Source organism: Dendroctonus ponderosae, unplaced genomic scaffold, assembly GCF_020466585.1.
Source record: "Dendroctonus ponderosae isolate FM_Combo_2020 unplaced genomic scaffold, Dpon_F_20191213v2 Dpon_F_20191213_1, whole genome shotgun sequence".
Taxonomy (NCBI): domain Eukaryota; kingdom Metazoa; phylum Arthropoda; class Insecta; order Coleoptera; family Curculionidae; genus Dendroctonus; species Dendroctonus ponderosae.
Window position 1 is genome coordinate 20,034,602 of NW_026017110.1, and position 24,251 is coordinate 20,058,852.

Sequence of the window (24,251 nt, forward strand, 5' to 3'; positions counted from 1 at the left end):
CCACTACAATAAAATTTTTGAAAAACTGTTGGACCTATTTTAAATCGCCTGATTGATTGTGGACGCAAATTCGTATCAAGAAAAGATTAAATTAACTTAAATCGTATCGATACAATCCCGGTACCGATTCCCTGTCTTACTCTACGTCTGTAGTCCAGATGCTGCCCAGATGATATCCATTTGCTTTGTATTTTACGATTCAAAGTTCCGACCTTCTAAAATATTACTACCTACTTGTTTAGTGATTTTCATCGGAGACAATTATTAAACCAGATGTTGAGCGGATATTTTCTAAAGAAGGCAGGGTCAATTGATGAAAACGCTCAAGATTAAGTGCAAATAAAGTGTCACAACTATAAATAATAACTTTTTATGCAATATAGATAATGTTCTATTATTTGTTATTTTATTTTGTAACAGCAAATTATCAATATGTAGATATCTATTTTGTAATCTTTCATATTTAACATAAAATGATAAACATCATTACTGTTTTATAATAATATATAATAAATATGTTTTGAATTTAATTGAAAAAATATTATTTATTTATTTCAGAAAACATGGGTTCCGTCTTCTCATTTTCTATCCCGCAACGCAATTTTGATGTTAAGACGAATCTCCCTTCAGCTTATAGTTGAAAAATATGTAAAACGAATTTATTATGGCATATTTTCAATTCTCTATATTATTTCTATGATTAATTGTGTCTACCACGCATCAAAATGGATTTTTTCCTTTCATATACCCTTTGATTCATTTATGATTAAATCTTCTCAATTTAGTTTTATTTTTTTAGCCTTGGATTAGTTCAGTTCAATGTGTCAAGTGTATTCTGTCTCTATGGCTCTTCATCGCTTTACCGTCTATTTTAAACAGATAGAACGTCTTCCAATCACCAAAATTAATTGATTTTTTAGTCCTATTCAGATACAAGTTGTAGCAGACATTCATGAACAACATACACAAGAGCAGTCACAAAAACATGTTATAATGCGAAAAGTATTAAGTAATGCTGAACGCCAAAAACGATTTCGTGCTAAAAAAGGAGCAGTAAGTAATAAATCAACTCAAAGTAGCTTTCATCAACCACGAACTAGTGCTGAACGTCAAAAATTATACAAAGCAAATAAAAAATTACGACAAAAAAATACAGAAACTCAAGGAGAAGAGTTTATACAAACCCAAGAAGAGCAATATGTACATCTCGTTARAGAATGTTAAATGTTGCAAATAAAAAAGATATTTTACATTCAAAAGGAAATTAAATAAACTTTTACCTATTCCTGATCCATTTATAAATTATTAGACTAACAAGAATATTAAAATTATGAAATAAAATTATTATTGACATCATGCGTTAAATAGCTAATTTTACTTTGTCTTAGATTTATTAAGTACAGTTTCATATCTACGGCCAATTTTTCAGGCAATATTGTCGATTTTCACAGGAAGGGATTTTTCTTGGGTTAAACAAGTTTCAAAAAAACAAAAACAATATTTTATGGTTTCTATTAATTTATGAACTTATCACTTCTGTCGAGCGTCCCGTGACGCTCACCATTTTTTTTTAGATATTTCTTTACAAAATATAGGCATTTATGTTAGTTGATTGTATTAAATTTAGTCGATGTTCATACACTGTGTGTTACTAACACCTCATATAGGTAGATAATATTAAATTTTAACCATGGCAAATCTTTTTAAATAATGTTTCTTGTCTAATAATATGAATTAACATGTAAAATTCTAATTTTACATAAGCAGTATACTTAATTTTGAGATCATTTAACTGCGATTAAGATTCGCCAAATACGAACAAGTAAAATAATTTAACTAATAATATGATTAGAGTTAAATGCTCTTTGCTAGGCGATTTGCATATAGGTAGCGTGGCCGAGCGGTCTAAGGCGCTGGTTTAAGGCACCAGTCTCCTCGGAGGCGTGGGTTCGAATCCCACCGCTGCCACAGATTTTTTGTCGAATTCTCGTTTCCCATTAGATTTAATTGTTTGAATTTCAAAATACAATAAAAGTTTTTGTTTTTACTTTATATACTGTACGCAGTTTATGTCCTAGGTAGGTTTTATATTTTATACATAAATAAAAAGTAAAGTTTCTTTAAAAATAAATAAAGATTAAATCTCTCCTGTCAAAATCCTTCTAAGAGATACTTTTCATCTAGCAATAATTTTACTCATTAACATTGAATTGTATTAAGATGAAGGTGATAAAAAAATTGTTGCTTCTCACATTGTTAAGATAGAAATTATTATTAGATTTAGGCCCGTATTCATAAATAAAGCTTGACTAGGAGTCGCGTCTCAAAAACGAGAATTCCCACCGCTTCATTTGTAAATCGAAAAGATATGAAACGAACCTCATTTTGGTGACTAGAAATTCGTTTATAAGTGCATGGCTTAACTTCGTCTGTTACTAAATAAAAATGTAAAAAATTTAAAGGAAATCACGACATTCTGCAGTTATAAAATGAAACTACGAAGTAGAATTATTTCCATACTTATCTTATGTTTAAGGCCCTCAATATTTCCAGGTCTATTTTGATACACATTTTCGTTAAATACTTCCATAGAAAGAAATCGAGTGGTGTAAGATCCGGTCACCGTGGTGACCACCACCATAAACACTCTTCGTTAGTTCCAAAAAATAACCTGCCAATAATTGAATCTATTTTGACTTAGCAAAACCCATTTTTTAATAGTATATTCACATATACCTCTATGAAATTTTATACGGCATCTACACTCAACTCGGAGCATCCACTTTTCATAAAATTTTGCCAAAAATAGCCAGAAAAAGTAAACAAATTGAAGCATGTTAGTAGTTGGATTATTATTGAGCAAACGATTTTCTCAGACGTTTACATTGATAACATAATTTGTTTCGAAATGTCTTCTACATTTCTTGCAAAAAAAACACAGTTGCGTTCAGTGTTATATGTTATTTTATGCTATTTTTTTATTAAATAAATTATATTGATATAACAATTATAACCAGTGTTGCGCCACTTGTGTCCTAACGGTAATTCCTAAATTACTTTTCTTTAGTTTTGCATTAACAAATGTATATATTTTGTGTATTAAGTAATTAAATAAAGTGCTAAGCAAGGAAAAAATAAAAAATGCATCTTGAGGGTAATATTCAGAAAAAGTAAATAAACAAAATATACCTATTTTCTGCCTCATTCAAGATACCTACTTGTTTTTATGTAATTAATTAGTTTTTGTTGTATGTAATATTAATTTTTATTAGTTTCAAGGAAAAAAATCGATTTCAAATGTTTGAGAATTTGTACAGGAATTCTGCTTGTGAAGTACGTTATTTATTCAGTAATTCTGCTTATGTTATTGTACATTATGTTATTGTACATCCAAAGTCATGCTTAGATTAGCGCGTGAATAAACTGAAAATAACTGCGCCAAGATGACTAATGACCACGAAAATAACAATATTTTACCAAAACAATAATGATGCGTATAATTTCTCGGCGATTCCAACTCATACGTAGACACTGAGTCAGAACACCCCATAAAATGTTACTTTAAGACTGACAAACCCATTTTTGCATTACTGTTTTAAGAAAATTATTTCTTAATTCCCAAACATTTGCTAGTGTTTTACAATGATTAAATAAAATAATAAAACAAAACGTTTCAAAAGGTTCCCGAACTCTTCTAAATTTGACCAGTTTTTCTCGAGCATAAATGTATTCGAAAAATTAAATACAAAATATTACGATTCATAATATTGTAAGAAACAAATATGCTTACATATTATTTACACATAAATAAATTTAGAGTAATAATAGCTTCAGAATATTGCTGAATATACAGGGTGTTTGAAAATACTGTTTAAATATTCAAGAAAGTTTTTAGAATGCCATTTGAATCTACGGAGGAGCCCAAAGAATATTTGCAGTTTTCACGCAAAAATAATAAAATCTAACTATCGAAAAAAATTGATTTTACTTTTATATTGTCGAACATTTTAGAGCGAATGGAGGTTTTGAATCGAAAACAACACCAAGAAATACTTCCTGTTATCACTTTCCAAACTTTTTGTTGATCGATTTTTAAATCTCATTCAAACACTCTGTATAACAATGTATTAACTAAATATTATTGAAAATTACTATTAGCCAAAAATAAAATGTTTGAATTTAATAAAGGCCCATTGCAATACTAAAAGTCCTTAGAATACCTGAGATTTCCCTTAATAGATTTGAACGATACGCCATTGAGTTATCTAGAAAATAAATGAAATTTTGGGTTCTGTGTGGTCACTTGTCGATTCTTTGGGCTTTGTATAATCGCAAATTTTTGTTTTCGAGCAAAATCTGAAAAACGTATCCCTCTTAATAAAGTTTGGAAAAAGGTTATCGTGGGCGGGGTCGACGCTACTGTAAAAATGCGACGCTATAAGAGAGAGGCGTCCGAAATTCTACGTAGTTAATCTTTGGTCCTCACTGAAGTGATTTTAGTGATAACAGGTGTGATTCCACCTTTTTTGCCCTTCGAAACAACTCAAATTAACACAAACAACATGCCTGGACCATCTAGACCTTTGTGGCAAGTAAGTACTAGACTTGAAACACCACCTGTTTGTTTATTTGAAACAGTTAGGAATTATTAATCTTCTTTAGTTTTAAATTTTTGCCAAAAAATGCATTTTGCAAAAATGTTGATGTTGATGATTTTGCAAAAATCTGTATTTTCATGAGTCAGAGAACGTAAATTTTCTCCAAAAATATCTCGTCGTCATATTTTACGCACCTGATTGCTATTTTCGTGCTGTGAACCAAGTGGACTAACAAAAAAATGGATTCCTTCAAAATTTAAAATCGCGATTTCAATGCTTCGAACAACAATGACTAATTAACTAAACAGGATTCTTAAAATAACTCCTCGAAAAATTCGGAGGTGAATAGCTCCAATTACATCGCTTAAAATTGGCGAAAATCCCTTAATAATTGTCTCGCAATCCTCAGATAAGCTTCAAAAGCATATATTCAGCTACCGTTTAATTTTCCTTTTGTTATTTTGAGTCCAAATTCAGAAAAATTTCATTTGCTTCCAGAAACTAGTAGCACAAAAGAACATTACTTTTGAATCTCTGAAGAGTTTTCTTGATCTTCGGATCATCCAGTTATAATAAATGATTCAAACGTTTAATGGTTGAAAACCACCATCTTTTTAGTAATTTGAAATTTAAATAAAGCGTGCTTTTTTAGAGAACACATTTATTAACATGATAATATGATAATAAATATAATTACTTTTGAAGGTTCAGAAAAACGTATGTATAATACGTAAATGTATTATTAAAAGGATTTCTTCAAAAAAACTCATAAAATAAATATAATTCATTTAAATTGAGAGTTTGCTGATTTACTTATAAAATTCCAGTCTCCCAATTTCCAATTCTGTGTCAATTTCTGTAATTGTACAGAAAATAAAAAAAATCATAGTACCAAATAAAATAACCAAGCAGACGTAATATTAGAGTACAAAAATTAGTTTAAGTTAGTATATTTTAAGTGTACATTTCCAGAATAATTTTAGAATACATAATGCGCTACTGAATTTGAATTTTCAAAATATACACTTATTAGTTCTTTATAGTTTCTTATAGTTTGTGTGAACTTTCTAGTTTTTAAATTAGTGATTTAATAAAAAAATATAATGTTATAAAAGTAGCTTTACTCTGAAATATACAGTCATTTATACTAGGAACTTACAACATAAATTGAATATGCGTGGGGGGTGGTTAATTAGAATATTGTTTTTACCAAAACATAAAAGAAACTAGGTCTTTTTTTGTGAAATTTAACAATTAATTTAGTTTTGCCAATTTSTTTAACAAAGAGTGAGTTTAACCTATTCAAGAAAGTCTGCAGCAATAATTAAAGCGAAATTAATCTTGCTAATAGTAGAAGAATAGAATAGAATAAGAAATGATAATATATATGATAAATGATAAAGCTAATAGAATAAGAAATGAATAAACACGTTTTCACCAAAAATTCATAAAAACTGTAGCTTTCAGCAGGATATTGTTATTTGAAAGCAATACTGAAAGCCTTATAAAATCTTATATTTTTCTGTTCATTATTCATTAAACATTAAAATAAGATCTGATTACAAGCCAGGCAACGATACATCACAGTAAATATATTTTAAAAAATATTCATAAAACATTTTATGTAAATATTACATATACAAAGTATCGGTAATAATACTAAAGGTAAATCATTACAGATAAAGTCCACCGATTGTCTAAAAACATGCTAAAATCGCCGAACATTTGGTGAGTTTTTGAAGGTATTTTTAGAGAATTTCTTTCACAATATGTATTTGTACAACGTCTGTGTTTAAATAGCCATGACCTTCAATTTTCTCTGCAATGTGAAAATTATTTTCGGAATTTAGGTTGGGGACTTGAAATGGGTTAAATTTTAACTCAGGAAAATTGGGTTAAATTGAAATTCATTATTAATCAATTTTCAGACACTTTTAGCGTCGGGTAGTACTATTTACACTTTCCTTGCTCTAAGTGTTTCATTTTCATTGATGTCCCCCAAGAAGAAACTAGCAGGAATATTGTCGAATACCTTTTGCAGGATTTCCAACATTATATCCTCAATGGTTTTGGATAAAATCGGGTTTAAAGATTCTGCAACAGGCCTCCAGTTTGCGTTTAGATAAGCATTCGTAGAATCCTCTGAAAAGCCAATACATTTAGAAAGTTTACCGACAATAATTAAACAGCTAATTGTTACCTAATGCCTTAATGCCATCGAATAGGTTTCCCATGTGCAATTTCAATCCGCCGATGGAGAATTTCACATGGACGTTAGTCACTTTGAAAAAGTAAAAACCATCACGATTTTCCAACTTTACATCAGATTTTACGTCTATATCCAAATCCTCTGCAACATTTGTGTGTTTTATAATTGTATAATTTGCTTAATTATTCGTATTTGGTGTATTTCCTGTGCTTGAATTGAAATTAAGCTGATTGCCTCAAAAACACGTTTAAGTACATCGGTATAAAAACGGACTTGAATGCAGAACGCCTTTGAAGGAACATTGTCTCATATACAAAAATTTACATTGTTTCCTGTAATTAATTACATTGATCGTTCCATACATAGAACAACATGTTTCTGTCAGTATTTAGACTGATTTTGCCAATTGATGACTAACGAAAAATTAAGCAATTTGTATGCGGGACATGTGGGCTCATGAAAAACGAAAATAGCCTAAATTTTTGGCAACTGACCAATGTATCCAAGCACCATCTTTTCTCAAATTTTGCAAATCGACATGTAGTCTTGTTTTTCGAAATCACTTATTTAACTAATGTTTTTGCAGATGGAGCTGGGTTGTTCAACTTTACTTGTTTGTCCTGATTTTTTTTTAAGTCTCTATTATTAGAAGTTTGCGAAATGTGTTGATACAGCACAACTGGGGAATAATACTTTGGAAAAAGCTGTTTAATATTTTCGGAATGAAATACTCAGCCTTACTTGCATCAAACCAGCAGTTGCCCTTTCCTCTTAAAGGGATTACCAGAATTCTGCCCAGAAGCTCATAGTTGCCATCAATTCGCATCCTAGGCAGGTGCAACTTCGTGAAGAAGTCATAAGTGTCTGGATCCACGCTATTCAGTATAATTTGCGTATTTCCAAAGCCAATTACAGTTACTTGCGTTAACGAGGCATTTACTGTCACAGGGCCACCTCCCCCTTGAAGAATCTATAATACAGATTTGATTTATTTCATTAACGTTTATATCATATTCTTTAAGGAACCATGTTGCAGTTCTTTATTAAACGAAATAACAGGGTAAAACTACCAAAAGTTTCGTGAGAACAGATTATGATACTAAGATACATTATGAAATCGCTAATAAAATATTTATTTGCATTTAATTGTGCATTTTAAATTTTAATAAATGTTTAAAGAAAACATTCGGCATTCATAGGAATATCGTCAGTTAAATCGATTTTTCTCAAAACTGGAGCAGGCTACGAATATTAAACTATATTACCATAACAATTTATTAGTGAAAATTAATAGGTTTTTCAATTTTTAAACGAAACTGCATGTTAAACAAGCAAGCTAAAAAAGTTGTAAACTATAAATGTTGGTTAAATTGGGCGGAAGGTTTCATGTTTCTATTACGTTTGAAGGAGTATTTACATTAGAAAACGTTCTTTTTCTTCTCGTTATTTGAAATATCTTATAATAAACATTTTTCAATACTTAAAGGTTTTTTTATTGATATTTTAGGTATCCTGTGGTTCATTTGATGGTAGGTTTTAACTAAAAAATTTCGTTTGGGATGTATTTTAAGATACAGAAATATGCACAGTGATTTAGGAAGAATTGACGTCTATTAAGTAGTGATCCCAGTATGCCATATGCAAATATAAACAGTTCCCAAATTCCACAGAAACCTCAATATTAATTGTAAATAATGATGTAATCTCAATAATGATTGTAAATTTATTTTGAAAATGTTTTTTCAACTTGATAAAACTGTATTCACCTTTTTTGATCTTTTGGCTTTTATGTTTTGTAAAAGTTATTTAAATCCATATTTATACGAAGTTCTTCTTGCAAAAGCGTATGAAACTTATGCTGATGAAATTATAAATGAAAATTGCCAAATTAGAATGGTTAGAAGTTACAACAAAATAACGAGGGAAATTAGGAGAGATCATAAGTCAACTAGAACTAGATTTGTCTAGCTGAAGAATTATCAAGGGTTCAAGAGTACTTACGTGTCTTTAACTTAATCTATCAGCTAAGTAGAATTGGTGAAGAAAACTAAAAATTTTTGAACCGTTTTTGTATTGTAAAATGTCAACAAAACGCACACAAGTAGAGATATAATGTGAAAATTGAGATTCAAATAATTTAAAAAAAATTGTAAAATTCAAAGAAAACCCTTTATAGAATTTGGCATGTTAAGAACTCACTCTAATATCAATAGTAATAAATTTGAAAAAAATGTCCTTAACCGCTTTTCTAGAATCCTTCAAATATTCATCGCTACAAGCTTTGCTTGAGTAACAAAGGATGATATTATGGTTGGGAACGCCTTGAGGCAATTATGCGTTTCACCAGTAACAATTTTGCAAAAATATACGATTGTGAGAATATTTCCCAATAATAACTAGTTTTTGTGATGTTGGAAATATTTTCGCGATTTTAATTTTTTTGGGAAAATCTTCATTTTTCTCAGGCAAATTGCACCATAAATTACGAACACATTTCTCAATTTTTCCTCCTTTATTCCAGCATATACTTTGGCATCATAAATCATCTATCACTGAATATACAGTCCGATATACTTACTTTTACAAAAGGAACTTTCAAAGGATCTAGAATTTGCAATTCGATGTCTTCATTTCCTTTCGGGATTTCGTTGAACAGTGTTTGAACTGCATGAGTTGAGCAATTAACAAATTCCGCTTTGGGTCTTGTAATCATACATGTCTTCACAAAATCCGCTAAAACGCAACATTGTTAATTAAAAATTAATTGTTAAATGACACAATCCATCGACAGAAATTACTCGTATTTCAGTGGCAACATGAAATGTTCATGTTGCGTGATTTTCTAAATGTTCTTTATTTATTACGAGTGGTCTCATTAATTTCAAGAACATCTTTTTGAATTAAACATACACATGCGGAGATGTGCAATTTACTATAAACTACCATATTATTTTTAATTATTTAGTTGGTCAGGTTGCAAACCAAGTTAAAACGTTGTACCTATTACAAACAGATTCAAAATTCATATTTAAAATATATATTTTTAAAATGCACAAATCTGAAATACAGGAGGAATCCTGGGAAAAAATATTTTATAATAAGTCCGCAGTTATTTTATATATTTATTGCAAAATGCATTTTCAAGATCTAGCCAAGATCAAGTCTCTGTCAAGAATTATATTAATTCTAATTGCATCCATTGCATGAATAAATAAAATATAATCACCAAATGTGCTTCAGAGACCAGTTTCATATCAAAATATGCCTTTTTTGCCACATACAATTTAAAGTATTATTTATGGACAAAAATAAGCATTAAGAACGTTCGAAAATATCAATAATTTTTTTACCCTTCATAACTCAATAGAGGAAAGAGTTTAAACGATAAATCAATCATTGTGCGGGTTTGTTCAGTGAGAGTTGGATCTGGCTAAAAAGTTGTGACTACCAGCTACTGGATTAGTACTAATCAAAAGTATTATTATTATTAATTATTAATCAAATATATTTCTCTTAATTTTAAAAAAATTGCTGCAATAAAGTTGGTCAAACGAAGTTGATAAGTGTCATCATGTATAAATGTGAAAAACGTATTTCAAAAGATCTAAAATTAATGTTTGTCTAATAACTTTAAGATGCTTTTGAAATGAACTTTGAATCAGCAATCAGCAAGTTTTACAACAACAACAACAACAACATCTTTATTCGATGAAAAGGCTATCGACCATTGCGGCCTTTCCGCCCAAGTTTTATTTAATTGTTGAATCCAACTTGATCAAAATGAGTAGCATTATAATTATGTGCCACCCTGTATAATTGTGAAATAGATTCTTCAAAAGATCTAAAATTATTAGATAAAGTCTTTGAAAAATGTGCTATATAATTAATTTTATTCTTCAACTTTTGCCATCATTTTATTACTTGCGTGGAGTGCATGCTAAAACTTACATAAATATGTTAATTTTTCCGCTTAATTCAGTCATTACCCACTGCAATTCAAATAACTTTCAATTCCCAAATTTTTTTGCTTTACCATCAGCACCAACCGAACAGTCAAAGTTATATAGCTAATTTCCAAGCCTTAACCATTCGATATATGGAAACATAGTTCGCTTAATAAAATAATGAAAATCATTACATTCAGCTTAATTCAATTTTCTCATTAGTCATTAATAATCACTTTAATTGAGTTATAATATAATACGTTTACGCTGGATGATTGCAATTTCGCAGCATTCTAGCTTAGAAGTCATACAGGACAAATAAATAATTATTTATGAATATATTTTATTTACTACGCTTTTTGTTTAAAGGTGACATACAATATAATGTTGCGGCTAAAAAGTGCGAATTGAATTCGTTTGTTCTGCAAAAGCCATTTTATAAGCACAACGTTTCAAAGAAATAACGTTGGTTGGCTGAAAAAATATACTCTTAAACACCTTTTGAAACACTATGTTTTTCATATTGTTTTAATAATTATTCAAAATCAAAAAATTGTGTTTGATCAATGAAACAAACTCGTAATTAATGTGACTTTCCTTGAGGCATTATTTAATAAATCTGCATACTTGTCTTTAAATAAGGCTGATTGAGTGCCATGGTCTATACATAAATTTATTATAAATGATTGGCAAAAAACTATAAAATACAACACTAATTTTTTAAAATTTGTCATAAGATTACTCTGTTTTTTGCATTGCATTTAAATGCATTAAAAAAATTTAGTAATTGTTGTTAGAATTTGGGGAAACAGTGGTAAATTATAGATTTTATAAAAAATATATCCTTACGTTGAACGTCCAGAATTTTCCCCGATAACCCTCCAAAACACTGGCACGAAATTGCGAAGATCACCCAGAACCCAAGAGAACCCATGTTTACTGCACGTTCAAGTAGCCGGCTCAAATAAACATACCCCACTAATTAAAATCTATATCTTGTGTCGAATTCTGCAATTTGCAAACGACCGAGACACACTCGGATAACTTTCACTCCTGAGGATTGCCGTTCTTTGGGTTTATTGGTACACATACCTAGATCTATTATGTAATTTTGGCGGTTCGACTGGGGCACCAGTACTTGTGGTTATGCCATTTTCCATTAAAAGTATACATTTAAATTTCTAGGATTTCAGGAAATGCGCATTCAGGTGTGCTGATTGCAACTAACTGATGGTCAAACATAAAGTTGGAAGGGTTTTAATCAGAAAAATTAGGTCAAACTTTTAATATTATAATAATATATTTTTTTCGTTTCGAAAAATTGTCGGCTTTTGCAGGAAAAGATATCAATATACCCCGTAAATTGGGTGGAGCATTACTTTGGCCTCCGCCGCTTCCAGATCTGAATATTCTAGAGTTTTGGATATTTTGAGATCGAAATTTGTAAACTGATACAATAGCTATACAATTAACAATACAAAAAAATTTAAAATATAAATTGAGCAAACTGATCTGCTGTAATGGAAATTTTCAGAAAATATTCAAACTTCAATTTACATTTACCCATGATTTCTATACTTCCTCAAATTCAAATGGGCGTACAAACACAATAAAAATGACATTAGTCAAAATCAAACTACTTTTGATTTGTTGATAATAATCAAAGTCTTGCTGACATCAATCAGAATTAAATTGACAATAAACAAAATCAGTTCTGTACTTTCAGCAATTCAGTTAACTGAAACAGTAAGGAGCATAATAATTAACGATAGATTTAAATAAAAAAATTCCTTAAAAAATCGAATCATTGTATTATTAGCAACTGTAAACTTGCCAATATTGCCATATATTTCTGATTCTGTCAGTACATTTGCAAGATTACATCAGTCATTACACAATGCACAAATCTGCAGCAGCATCATTCTTTTTTTAAGGCCTGAATAAGAGAACATATTATGATATAAACATTTTTAAAATAACCCGATACACATTTGACACTGTCATGATTTTATTGACAATTGTCAATTTGATTTTGCTTATTGCCACTTGGAAACTGATCCTGTCAGTTTGATTTTGATTATTGCCAGTGTGATTCTGATTAAAATCATGAACTTAAAAAGAAAAACTTAAGAAGCAATAATTTCAGTTGGCATGTGAGTTTTGCAAATAAATATATGTTAGTCGATCCAATCAAATTTTGGACTGTTTCCTTGGACTCTGTACCAAAATCGTAATATTTTCCATTCGTAACAAGTCCAAATTAAACCGATTAGTCTTATAATCCATTCAGAAATGTACCAATCGAATATCGAGCTTAACCGAAGATACCACAACAATTTCGAATTGAAAAAAAAATCGTTATATAATCGATAGTCTTTCATAAATTTATAAACGCGGCTAAAATGTGCAATATTTAGACGTAGAACTAGGTCAAGACCACATAACTTTAAAGCACAATGTAGCAGCCGTTTACTTTACCGAATCAAAGGTTTTTAGTGTTTTGAACTTTGAAGCATCCGAGTTGATGAACGAGATGATTTTAATCGAGATTGTTTAATACTTTAGGAAGGGAATTTTCTGAAATAAAAAAAAAACATCTGTTTTCCTTCTACTTTGTTCTGCAAAAATACCAATTTTTGAACACTTTATATACGTTTTTCATTAATTATATTTGGCAAATTCTCAATTCGATTCCTGAATATTTTTTAGCAAATATGTAAATGTGTCAATTTTTATTCGATTTTATTATAAATCTTATTTATCTAACTTTCCCTGGCACTGCTACAAATTTTCCTCTATTCACAGTAAACAAGTTAGCTGAAGTACATATTTTTATTTGATATTATATTTACTTTGTCGTTTTCATTTAATTCATCAATAACTATTTGGATTTTCGAGACACATCGATTGAATAATAACAAGTTAAATGCTCGGAAAATTACAGTTGTTTTTTTTTGGACGGGTTCTCCAAATATTGTAGTCAAATGTAAAACTTGAAATACCTATTTTTGAAAGTTGTACACTGTTTTATTTAAAAATAACCGGAGAATTAACTTATTGAGCCATTGCTTAAATGGCAAAAACTTTGTCAAACCTACTAACGTACCAATTGTGTATGAAACTTGACGTATGAGGAAGTTTTCTGGAAATAGGTGTGATCAGGAATGTTTCTGGCAAGCCATTAGCTGGCAAAACGGTAGACATAAAGTTAAATTTAAACATATTTATGATTTTATATAGATATTTGGACATGGCATGCAAATTCAGCTATCATTTCACATAAATTAATTTGGTACTAAAAGAATATTTATTTTTGTGAAATATGCTTTAGACCCAATTGGTATTTTTGCCCTTGTGTAATGTTTAAGTTGCACAAAAATACCTATAAACTAGGCTTACAGTCTTGTTCTTGTTACTATTTTTCAGCAAAAGCATTTCGATCTATGAAAAATGTATTCACTAAAATTGTGAGTTTGCCTTTTTGTCCTTTTAGTTGAGTTGGTGGTTTGAGAGTAGGAAGTGGTATTTTATTAGGTTTCCTATTAATCTTCATTTATCAATCCATTTGAGAATTGTTCGTAAGGGTCTTAACCCGGCTTACTGCCTTTTCAGTACTTTTGTTATGTACGATAAGTGCCGTGTCGTCAGCATGTTGAGAAATGTATGCTGATTTGTATATATATATTTATTATATCTTAAAAGTAACTTGTTAATCAGATACTTTTCAACTTTGTTTGTTTTTTGATAGAGTATTATAAATTTCTTTACCAAAATGTTGCGTCTAAGTATTTTTGCAAACAGTCGGTTTTCGAACTAACCAGTGCAAATACTAACAAGCGCGAGTGCTTTGCCTCGAAAAGGTTGTTTAAAAGAGACTTTTTTATGAATTGACAACATTTATACGCTTACCTCATTTGCAAACTCTTACTACATATTTCAAAACGTGGATAAAATAAAAATATAATTTTTTTATCGAGGCGGGAATCGTACTTCCTATAATAACAAAATTCTGTAATTAATAAACGAATATTTTAGAAATATTGCCTTGTTTCGGACTTGTGAAAACAATAAGTCTAGAAAATATTTTTAAAATGTGAAAATATCGAATTGGCGGCAAATCAGTGAAATGTTCTGTTTTAATATAATATAACAGTTTCTTTAATATGTTGTGGTTGATTAGTGACCGTGATGATAATCAGTAACTAATTTTTCAATAGTGGGATTTTCGGTCAACGGATGGTAGCAAAATAAAACACTAATTTTTCATGGGCCAACGTTTCGACTTTATTCAAGTCATCCTCAGGGCTCTAAAATGGAAAATAGAGGGGTTTTTAGCCTGGAGCCTGGTGGAGTTTCAACACTTAGTGTGTGACATTGTAATACAATAAAATTTTAAAATAAAAAAAAAAACTTAAAACTCAACTTCACAACAGATTAAAAATTGAATCACAACCATCAGACTATCCAGTTAAAATACTAAAAAATTACAGTTGGTGAAAACAATTTCAAGTCTAAAAAGTTAATTTTAATGTAGTGTTATTTTCTTAATTATTGCTCTGCTAAAGTTGTTGAAGCCACGTACTCTGTGGCAATAATCGAATACATTTTTAAATCTTCTATATTAAAGTGTTTTTTGCTTTTTATTGTTTCTTGTTGTTTGATGTAACGTTTATTACATTCATTATGAGCATTAGGTATTTAGGAGTTTTATATTGTGACTTTACTACTAATTCTTTTTGCATATTACATATCTTTTTAATACGGGATTTTTGTTTTTAATTTATTTTCATTTGAAATCCCAGTAAATAAAAAAGTCGAGAATGTTCGTATATTAGTATATGTAAATGTTGTCGTAATTTTCGAGTTTTCAGTATAATAAAACGGCTGCTAATTAAAAAATTCTGAAGGATGAAGATCGAAAACACTTATTCATGTAAAAATAAAAAATAATAAATTGTTGTTTTTTTATTACAGTTAAATTATATAAAATTAATTTCGGTTGTATCAAAAAGCGTTTTTGCGATTCTATTTCGTATTATTATTGAATTATTTTAATTAATTTTAATGATCCAAGTGTATGTCGTCTTCAAACCCACTTATTTCAAAATGATTAAAATATTTTATAATTTAAATATCTAGAAATGGTTTCAGATTTGGGTCCTTTTAACAATTTTTAACTGTTCATTTAATTGTTAGTTCGCTTGCTTTTAGGTAGAATATCAATTACATAATAATAATTATTATATAAAAAGTTTACGCTTCCGCTGCTAATGTGGATTTACTGCGGTTCTTTAAGTAATTGAGGTAATAAATACGCAACAAATTGCTCAAGTTTTTATTTGCAAAAACTGTAATAATTTCGTCTTATTTTATTTTTTCCTTAATGTTCCAATTAAAATTAAATTTAGCTTTTAAATGAATACTAATGATTTAACTTAAATGCGTCTTGAAATAAGAGGAAGAAAATTATATAAGTAGAAAAATTTTCGACAAATCTGCAGAAGACTTAAGGAATTATAAAAACGTGTTTCTAGTTGACTTTGCCTTTCGCCTTGTGGACACATAAACAGATAAAACTAAAGATTTCTGAGAATATTTCTTATTAACTTTTCTTAATTGGTAACATTGCTTTGAAACTGTTTGGCTCGTTTTTATATTTCGATAAAGTGCATTGATTTTTTCCAATAGCATACGGATATTTAACTTATACTGGACCTAATTACTCTGGAAATACCAATTTTCTTAAGCCAAACGAATCATATTTCGATCCCAAAGGAACAAAGAAACTCATCTAAAAAAATCAGTTGTTTATTACACAAAGGCACAAGCAAATCACGAATAATATAAAAAAATAAATTAGAATCTAGGAACTAGAGTTAAATCTACATGTGACGAGTGTTTCCAAAGCCTCCATGTCCAGATTGCGACGCACCCTTGTTGTAGCCCATCTGAAGTCCCAAATGGCCTTCGCTGGCTCTCAATTGATCTTCCGTGAAGGATCTTTCGTTCTTCTCGGCCATTTTCGGTCCTAGAGTGGGCCCGTTCCATTCAGGATGTTTTTGAGTCAAACGACCCAACGAAAACAATGATAACGCTACCTAAATGAAGAATTGCTTTGTTGGACATTTGTTCTATGGTTTTTGCGATGTTTACTCACTTGGGCAACGTTCCTCTTTTCAAAGAGATCAGCAGTTTGGAAAATTTCCTCCTGAGGAAGACCGTAAGCTTTGACGGCGGCCTGGAACCTCTGGATGTTCTCCATCAGCTGAAAGTTGGTTCCTTTGGTGGCTATTTTCTTTACTGAACCCGGAGCCAGTTTGTTGATAAGGTTGCACAGGATGATGCCATCCTTTAGAATATCTTCGAATTCCCCTTTCGGTAAGGGTTCTCCTAGAACCTTAGAGATCCAGTCCAGGACCTCTGCTTCTACTTCCTTGTTACGCTTCTATAAATGAGCAGATTTAAGTCAGTTTTTGCATTTGTGAAAATGAAACTAAAGCCAAATGCTGTAACCTTGATTTCAATTCAATTATCAGGTTTCCAAGCGTTATTTTGATAAATCCGCTCGGCTTACGTTATGTTGGCTGGGCGCCAGTTTCCAAATTTTCCAGATACATTTTTGGAACTGATTTCATTATGTTAATACATAATTTCTAACGTTTTCGCCGAGATTTTCGAATATTTTAGTAACCGCACTGCCTCTTCAAATGCTTGGTGGTAATAGCAACTGTTTTAAATTTCAATTTGGCATAGCTCATAGCTATAGAAAAGTGAATTAAAAATGTTTTTTTTTCTAGTTCGAATTTAATAGATACTGGCTAATGCTTGACTTAAAATAAAAATCAAAATGTTCATAATTTCCTAAGGATACAGTTTTTAAAAACTACGGTAAAAAGATATGAATCGGCTTCAGTTCAGAATGTATGTCATTCCTGAAAATATCCCATCTATTTTTAAAAGTATTCAGTGCAATTCTCAGGTGGAAACAGTAAATTCTGTTGTGTAAACAAAGTGTTACCTGCCGCAAAATAGTTTCTGGCAGTAACCACCAAATTTACGTTACCTACTTAACAGGTGTTGGAGTTGAAAAATTGTTAAAAATAGGGTCCCACTCTCGTTTGTGGTGGGATCATTGACGTCACAATTATTAAATAATTTTTTTCTTTTGTTAAAAGCATCGTTTGTTAATGGCAAATCTACTGGACGTAAATGTTTATATGGAAGTTTATTAAGGAGAAAAAAATGGTTTCAATTCTTCAAAGCAAAAAACTGATACTTACTGACATTTTTGAGAGAGATTTAACTTAAGCGTCGCGACGGTGCAAACTGAGGCGTCGGTCTAAGTCAGATCGTCTTTATGAGAAACTTTGGCGGGGGCGGGAAATCGTACAGTTGTCTGAAACAGACGCAATTTTATGTTACTTTCGAAATATTTATATTTTTCACTGATATTTTTTAATGGAATTTCGTAAAAACGTTGCAAAATATTGGATGTTGCAAATCTTTTGTGACGTGTACCTGACATGTTATTTTTTAAAAACATTTTTGACTCAATTCAGTTACTATGTAAAATTATTTTCATTTACTCTACACTTTTGCCGTGTAAATAAAGAAAAAGTATTAACGTTTCTTAAGGGTTCACTTTAAATTACGGGGTTCATGGAGAAACGGTGATAGAGATAAGCAAATATATTATGTAAACTTTAGTTTCACTTGTTCTGGAGTTTCTAAAATACATGTTAAAAACGGATCAGTATGCAGTTTTTCGACATTTTTATTTTTGGATGTGCTTCAGTCAAAATCAGTTGTTCTACCAATAATTAATAAATAAACTAACCTATATTTTTATTTTTGAATACTGTTTCTACATGAAAAAGCACTACTGGCAATCCGTTTTGAGTATGCGTTTTTTTACAACTTACAAAACATAAAAATGATAACATAAAATATAGAGCAATTTTGTATAGGCATTTTAACGCTAAACCCAAACTAACCCACACTTTGTATGAGCATCAGAATTAAGGACATAAACATTTTTGGATACAGTTATAATTATTGAGTAGATATTATTTGAATATACATATAAATGTTTTTATTTTCTATTACTTTCAGGTCAAGCAATAACGATTTTCTATTCGCTTTTAATAAAACATGCAGTTTTTAGAAATATGTTTAATAACTTGATCCAAAAGACACATTTTTAGTTAATTTTAATTTTGGGAATTCACCAACCATCCTAAGCTCACACAGTAGACACCTTATACAAGTATAAAATAATTACTTAATGAAATTATCCAAAAAAGGTAAATTATGGCACTCCATCAAACGATCCACTTTCCCAAAACGCCCAGGAAATGTGTAGGCTAAGCGTGATGTAAATTGAAAATATTTATTTACTTGCTACACATAAAACGTCTATTAATATCAATGACTCCAATTTTATATGTATTTGAGGCATCCTTAGTGCGCTAGTGTTCATAGTAGGCAATTTGGTGTTCCAATTTTTTCAAATGGGTGAAATTTTTATAAAGTAAGTTTTTTGTCTTAAACATACACACTTTAATATTGGAAAATTTAATACATATAACGCCAAATTGAATTAAATTTATTAAGGAAACACAATATTTAGCAACGCCAATTAGAAAATTTCCAACCGAACTCCAAGTAGACATTCATTTTTGAAAAATGCTCAAAAACACATCTTTCAATCACACAAATACCCGCAATTTTTTTTAAAATCAATTGCAATGTATTTATTTTTTTCAAATGGGTGCAATAAATTCGACCCTATTGAAATTCAAATTTGAAAAATCGCCAAGCTTTCGGCTCAAAAACTCTATTTTTACACAACGTAACCTGTAGGTCAAAAAATTGAAATTTACAAACTCCTTGAAGAATCAAACTTATTGTTTATTACGGAATTAGTAAATCTCTCAGACTTTAGCCAAAAAAACCAACTTGGAGCAACTGCAACCTCCTGAAGAAAAAAGTATCAAAATCACCCTTATGCAAAACGTTAGCAGAGCACTCAGCTATACGTTGGCCAAATTTTACGTTTTACGTCCAGGTAAAGTATCTATTATATTTTTACTATATTTACTCTACTCTATTTACTGATTATTTTTAATTTCACACTTCTGAAATTGATATACAGGGTATCAGCTACACATCAATCAAATTTCACCGAAATCCAAGCAGGCAAAAAATTGAAAAACCTTCTTATCAAAATCTGAAGTTTTCCTCGAACAAATTTCATTAAATTGAAAGCGGACGTTGTGAATTCAGGCTTACAAACAGAACTATCAGCAATTGGGAAAAATTCACAACTTTTAAACCAAATATCCAATTTAAATATTTACAGCACTTATATCATATAATCTCAGCTACACATTGACCAAATTTCAAGCAAACATTGAGTTTTGAAAAATTCCCAAACTTCCGACTGTAAAATCCAACTTTTCGCTAACAAAACCTCTTTTGCAAAATCATAACTTCCATATTAGTAGAATAATTAGATTGAGTGATGATAGATGAGTGATTTTCAGAATGATTTAGAAAGCACTCAGTTCTGGTTCTCAGCCAATTTTTTCCTTATTTTCAGACAACGTTGAATTTTGAAAACTTGTCAAGCTTTCAGGCTTAAACCCCCAACTTTTAGCCATTTCAACCTCTTGCGGGAAAATTCGCTCTTTTTAAACCAGTAAAAGCAGGAACCTGAATTCTTTACGTAGTGTTAGCAAAGCACTCAGCTACACATCGACCGAAGTTGCGCTTATTCCAAGCAAGCAATTAATTATAAAAACTTGCCAAGCTTTAGGCTCAAAAATGGAACTTTTTGAAAACAAATTGCTACTTCCAAAGCAGTCGACCTATTTAATGGACATATTTGCAGGATATTACTCAAACTCTTAGCTATTCTTGACCAAATTGCCTTGCTATGTTTTAAAGATCTTATTAGTAGTCTCTTCTTTTAGCTTTATATTAAAATACCTTAAAACTGTTATTATTACTAGAGACAATTTTTAAAACATGCTTTGTGTGTACCAACTTGTGGAAGTTTTGCAGACTTTAATGACTCAAATTTCAATATGGTTCTATGGGATTTGGAAAATTCAAGTAGACATTCATTAAAATTTTGTATTCTATGAATCCCGCTCAGTTCACTCATTAATCCCAGTCAATAATTTGTTGCTTTACCTATTAATAATCCTTCAAGGTTTATTTGTGTTTACATTTAATATAGGATTGGACTGTACACGCTTTTTATTGACTCGAACTAAGCAATTTTCTTTCTGAAAGTAAGAAATTCCGCAGCAATAAATAGTTTGTGTGTGTTTTTTTTTTATATTTCACTTAATCATTAAATCCATACTGCGCTCAATTATTTCTTTTAAGTGCGGTTTCTGAGGATGCTAGCTAAATTATTATCGTTTTACTTTTACAAATATTTTTCAACTTGGCATACGGCGGTGTGGGCGACTACAAACACAATAAATTGCCACATTTAATATCATTATAAGTTATTGGTATTTTGTATCTGGATCCGACAATCTAATATTAGAATACAGAAGTAGGTGGCAAGCTAATGAGGAATATTACGAGTTTCTAGCCCAGTTATGAGTTTTCAATAATCTGGCTGCAAATCTTTTGTGACGTGTACCAGACATGTTAATTTTTAAAAACATTTTTGACTCAATTCAGTTTGCATACAAGCATATAGATAAATCATTAATTTAGTTACTGCTTAGATATTGGCTAAATGTGATCTAGGAATTTGAATTTCAATTATTTTCATGCCTATTGGATCATCCAGTATTTCCCACAGTTAATTAGTGTATTCCGACAATTTCAAATAAATTGTTATCTAAACTAGTTGTTTTTATCTAATTTTCAGGTAGCTGGAAAACGCGACCCCGAACAAGAACGCGAAGCTCAAGCATGGATTGAGAGCGTAATTGGACAAAGATTTCCTGCAGTTCCCTACGAGTTGGCTCTTCGCGATGGAATCATACTGTGTCAGTTAATGAACAGGCTGCAACCTGGAATTATTTCCAAAATTAACGTTTCGGGAGGCGATTACAAAATGATGGACAACCTTAGTCAGTAAGTAGATTTTCTCCCTTAAAAGTATGACATTTTCCAAAATGCTCCTTGGGTAGAAGCAACGCAACGAAATTATTTTATTTTATACTTTTCTAGTTCAGTAAGTTCAGTAAAGATTCAGAAACGACTATAAACATTTAATTTTCTTTCGTACTAGCATTGATATATTTAATAACAAAAAATGTATTTATTATTACATATTTTTATTTAAACGTTATTTTTCAATATTTGTCACTACCAAATCTAAGTTGTTAATTAATAACGTTAATTTTCAATAATATTTGAATCGAAATTTAATGGATTAGCTCATTTGATCAAATCATCTTTGAATGATCACATCGCTTTTCATTAAGATAGAGAAATTTGATTCGATTGAGAAATATCTAAAAGTCACATTCAAGCTTTATCCTATAGCTTCGGGTATTTTAAGTAGAACCGTAGCTTCAATTGATGGAATATTTCATATATCAATTGTCAAACTCATTACCCACCTTACTTTGGCAAACCCCACAATGAATCACGGACTCCGTAATCATTTGTTGATTCAGCCAGGTGTGACTCAGTAATCTACTTAAAAATAGAGACAATTTGTGTAGGATTTTCGTTAGGGTTGGTTTAACACTTATTTATAATCAAATATTTCGAAAATCATTTCTATTATTATCTATAATTTCCATTAATTATTTCATTAATTTTTTTGCAACCGTCATTTCAACAAACGCTCAATCTAGTAAACTCAAACAATTTATGTGCATTATTTTTCAGTTCTTTAATAGCTGCAGTTCTAGCCATAGCTGGCACAAACTTTTTTTTATGGAAAAATTACTTTGTCGCCTTTATAATCGTTTAGCATAAAAATTACTTTAGTATGTTTAACTTGCGGAGATCTAAATGTCTTTCATTTCCTTATTCATTAAGATTCAACTAATTGCCAGATTTTTGGTTTTACTCTATGTACATAATTAATGAATGTATATTTTTTACCTAAAATGTTTTATTTTTCATTTTGTTAATAACAATTTTCGTCACCCTATGGTCATCTTATCATCCATCAGCTAATAGTAATAATTTAAAAATCTACTGTCTTCACATCTAATTCGGCCACTTCTTCTATCCCTTGCCAGCCTCAACTAGTCAAAATATCATTAACTCTTAGCAAACAACAAAGTTTCCATACTTAGAAAAATAACCACTGAACGGTTTTTGTTTAGGTTCCAAAACGCTTGTGTGAGATACGGAGTACCTGACGTAGATCTCTTCCAGACTACCGATCTTTGGGATCAGAAGAACATCGCTTTAGTTACCACCACCATCTTTGCCATTGGTCGCACTTGTTACAAGCACCCTGAGTGGAGGGGACCATTCTTGGGTTCGTATTCACAAAACTTGCTAATTACCGCATTTAGAAGCTATTTAAAAAAAATGTCCAGTTAGTTGAACACGAAAATTAATCGATTTTTATCCACTGATAGGTCCCAGACCATCAGAAGAAAACAAACGTGAATTCTCTGAGCAAAAGTTGAGGGCAGGCGAAGGAATGATTGGTCTTCAAGCTGGTTCTAACAAAGGAGCCACTCAGGCCGGCCAAAACTTTGGTGCTTCCAGGAAGATCATCTTGGGAAAATGAACAACCCTACTGTCGAACTGTATTGTTTTTAGTTAAATAAATGAGAGTTTTGTTACAAATTATAGCAGATATATAATGTGGCTGTTCTGTATAGCTTGAAATGATTATATTTTTGTTCCAATTAATTTGAAGTCAACAGCAACTTTGTTTCGTTTTGATTAATTTTATTATGAGAATTTATTTTTACCATACTCAGTTAGTTTTGATACATTAGTCTTGTCTTAATGTAATTTGTAGATCGACTTACAGTTAAGCACCAAAATAATACCATTAGTGAAAAAAAAATAAACGGAAATAGCCGGTTTATTACTACTGTGTTTCATTTTATTACATTGTAAGCCGCTAACATTTTATAGGAAACCATCTAGACGGGCCTTCCGGGTTAAAGCCACTTTGCTATTTTAGAAGTGCCGACGGTTTGGCGACAAGCCACTTTTAAAAATGGGACATTTCAGAACTAGTCGCTGTTTCTAATATTTTTTGTGTTAATTCGTTTCAATTTGTATCATAATGAATAATAATTATTTCTTGAATCTTGAATTCTTTATTTTTACCTTTGTAGCTGTTATCTGATTTTCTACTGGCATAACACTTCACTTTCAGTAGTTAACCAACTAATAAACATTGAAAGGTATAATAAATCTTGTTTTCTACTGATTCTCAATATGTGATGCCTAAAAATTATCGACTTAAAATATGTCCAAAGCATGTTTTGAGCACCTTTAAGTAATCTCAAATAGCTGATTACCTTCTAAAGAGCTCAAAACTAG

At 30.5% G+C, this 24,251-nt stretch overlaps 3 protein-coding genes and 1 non-coding gene across 5 annotated transcripts; 2 read left to right on the top strand and 2 right to left on the bottom strand.

Moving 5' to 3' along the window:
* Positions 1-1,886: 1,886 nt before the first annotated feature.
* On the top strand, positions 1,887-1,968 carry Trnal-aag. Its single transcript has one exon. It is a non-coding gene; the product is annotated as a tRNA-Leu (tRNA).
* Positions 1,969-4,124: 2,156 nt separating this feature from the next.
* On the top strand, positions 4,125-23,790 carry LOC109534092 (muscle-specific protein 20; the record flags this gene model as incomplete). Its single annotated transcript, XM_048661693.1, is given in 4 exon segments — positions 4,125-4,592; positions 21,646-21,854; positions 23,066-23,223; positions 23,327-23,790. Coding segments are annotated over 4 exon segments (552 nt in total). The 3' UTR covers positions 23,482-23,790.
* LOC109534591 lies at positions 5,703-11,861 on the bottom strand. Of its 2 annotated transcripts, none has more exons than XM_019900311.2 (5): positions 11,601-11,861; positions 9,386-9,540; positions 7,549-7,777; positions 6,799-6,948; positions 5,703-6,740 (listed from the first exon to the last, which is right to left on the bottom strand). In XM_019900311.2, the coding sequence occupies exons 1-5, from the start codon at positions 11,683-11,685 to the stop codon at positions 6,553-6,555; spliced, it is 807 nt and encodes a 268-aa protein (XP_019755870.1). In that variant the 5' UTR covers positions 11,686-11,861; the 3' UTR covers positions 5,703-6,552. The 2 variants fall into 2 exon arrangements, with proteins under 2 accessions (XP_019755870.1, XP_048517648.1); XM_048661691.1 differs by lacking the exon at positions 11,601-11,861 and adding an exon at positions 10,756-10,876.
* LOC109534590 (muscle-specific protein 20) lies at positions 16,546-18,138 on the bottom strand. Its single transcript, XM_019900309.2, has 3 exons — positions 18,032-18,138; positions 16,909-17,196; positions 16,546-16,849 (listed from the first exon to the last, which is right to left on the bottom strand). Exons 1-3 carry the CDS (start codon positions 18,035-18,037, stop codon positions 16,634-16,636), a joined length of 510 nt encoding a protein of 169 aa, XP_019755868.2. The 5' UTR covers positions 18,038-18,138; the 3' UTR covers positions 16,546-16,633.
* Positions 23,791-24,251: the final 461 nt, after the last annotated feature.

Excerpts from the sequence above, each read along its gene's own strand:
- LOC109534590 (XM_019900309.2), bottom strand. Across the intron at positions 16,850-16,908 it reads AAAAGAGGAACGTTGCCCAA|GTAGCGTTATCATTGTTTTC; the intron begins GTGAGTAAACAT and ends TTCTTCATTTAG.
- LOC109534591 (XM_019900311.2), bottom strand. The coding sequence starts at position 11,685 with ATGGGTTCTCTTGGGTTCTGGGTGATCTTCGCAATTTCGTGCCAGTGT. Across the intron at positions 9,541-11,600 it reads GAAAATTCTGGACGTTCAAC|CGGATTTTGTGAAGACATGT; the intron begins GTAAGGATATAT and ends GTTGCGTTTTAG. Across the intron at positions 6,741-6,798 it reads CGATGGCATTAAGGCATTAG|AGGATTCTACGAATGCTTAT; the intron begins GTAACAATTAGC and ends TTGGCTTTTCAG.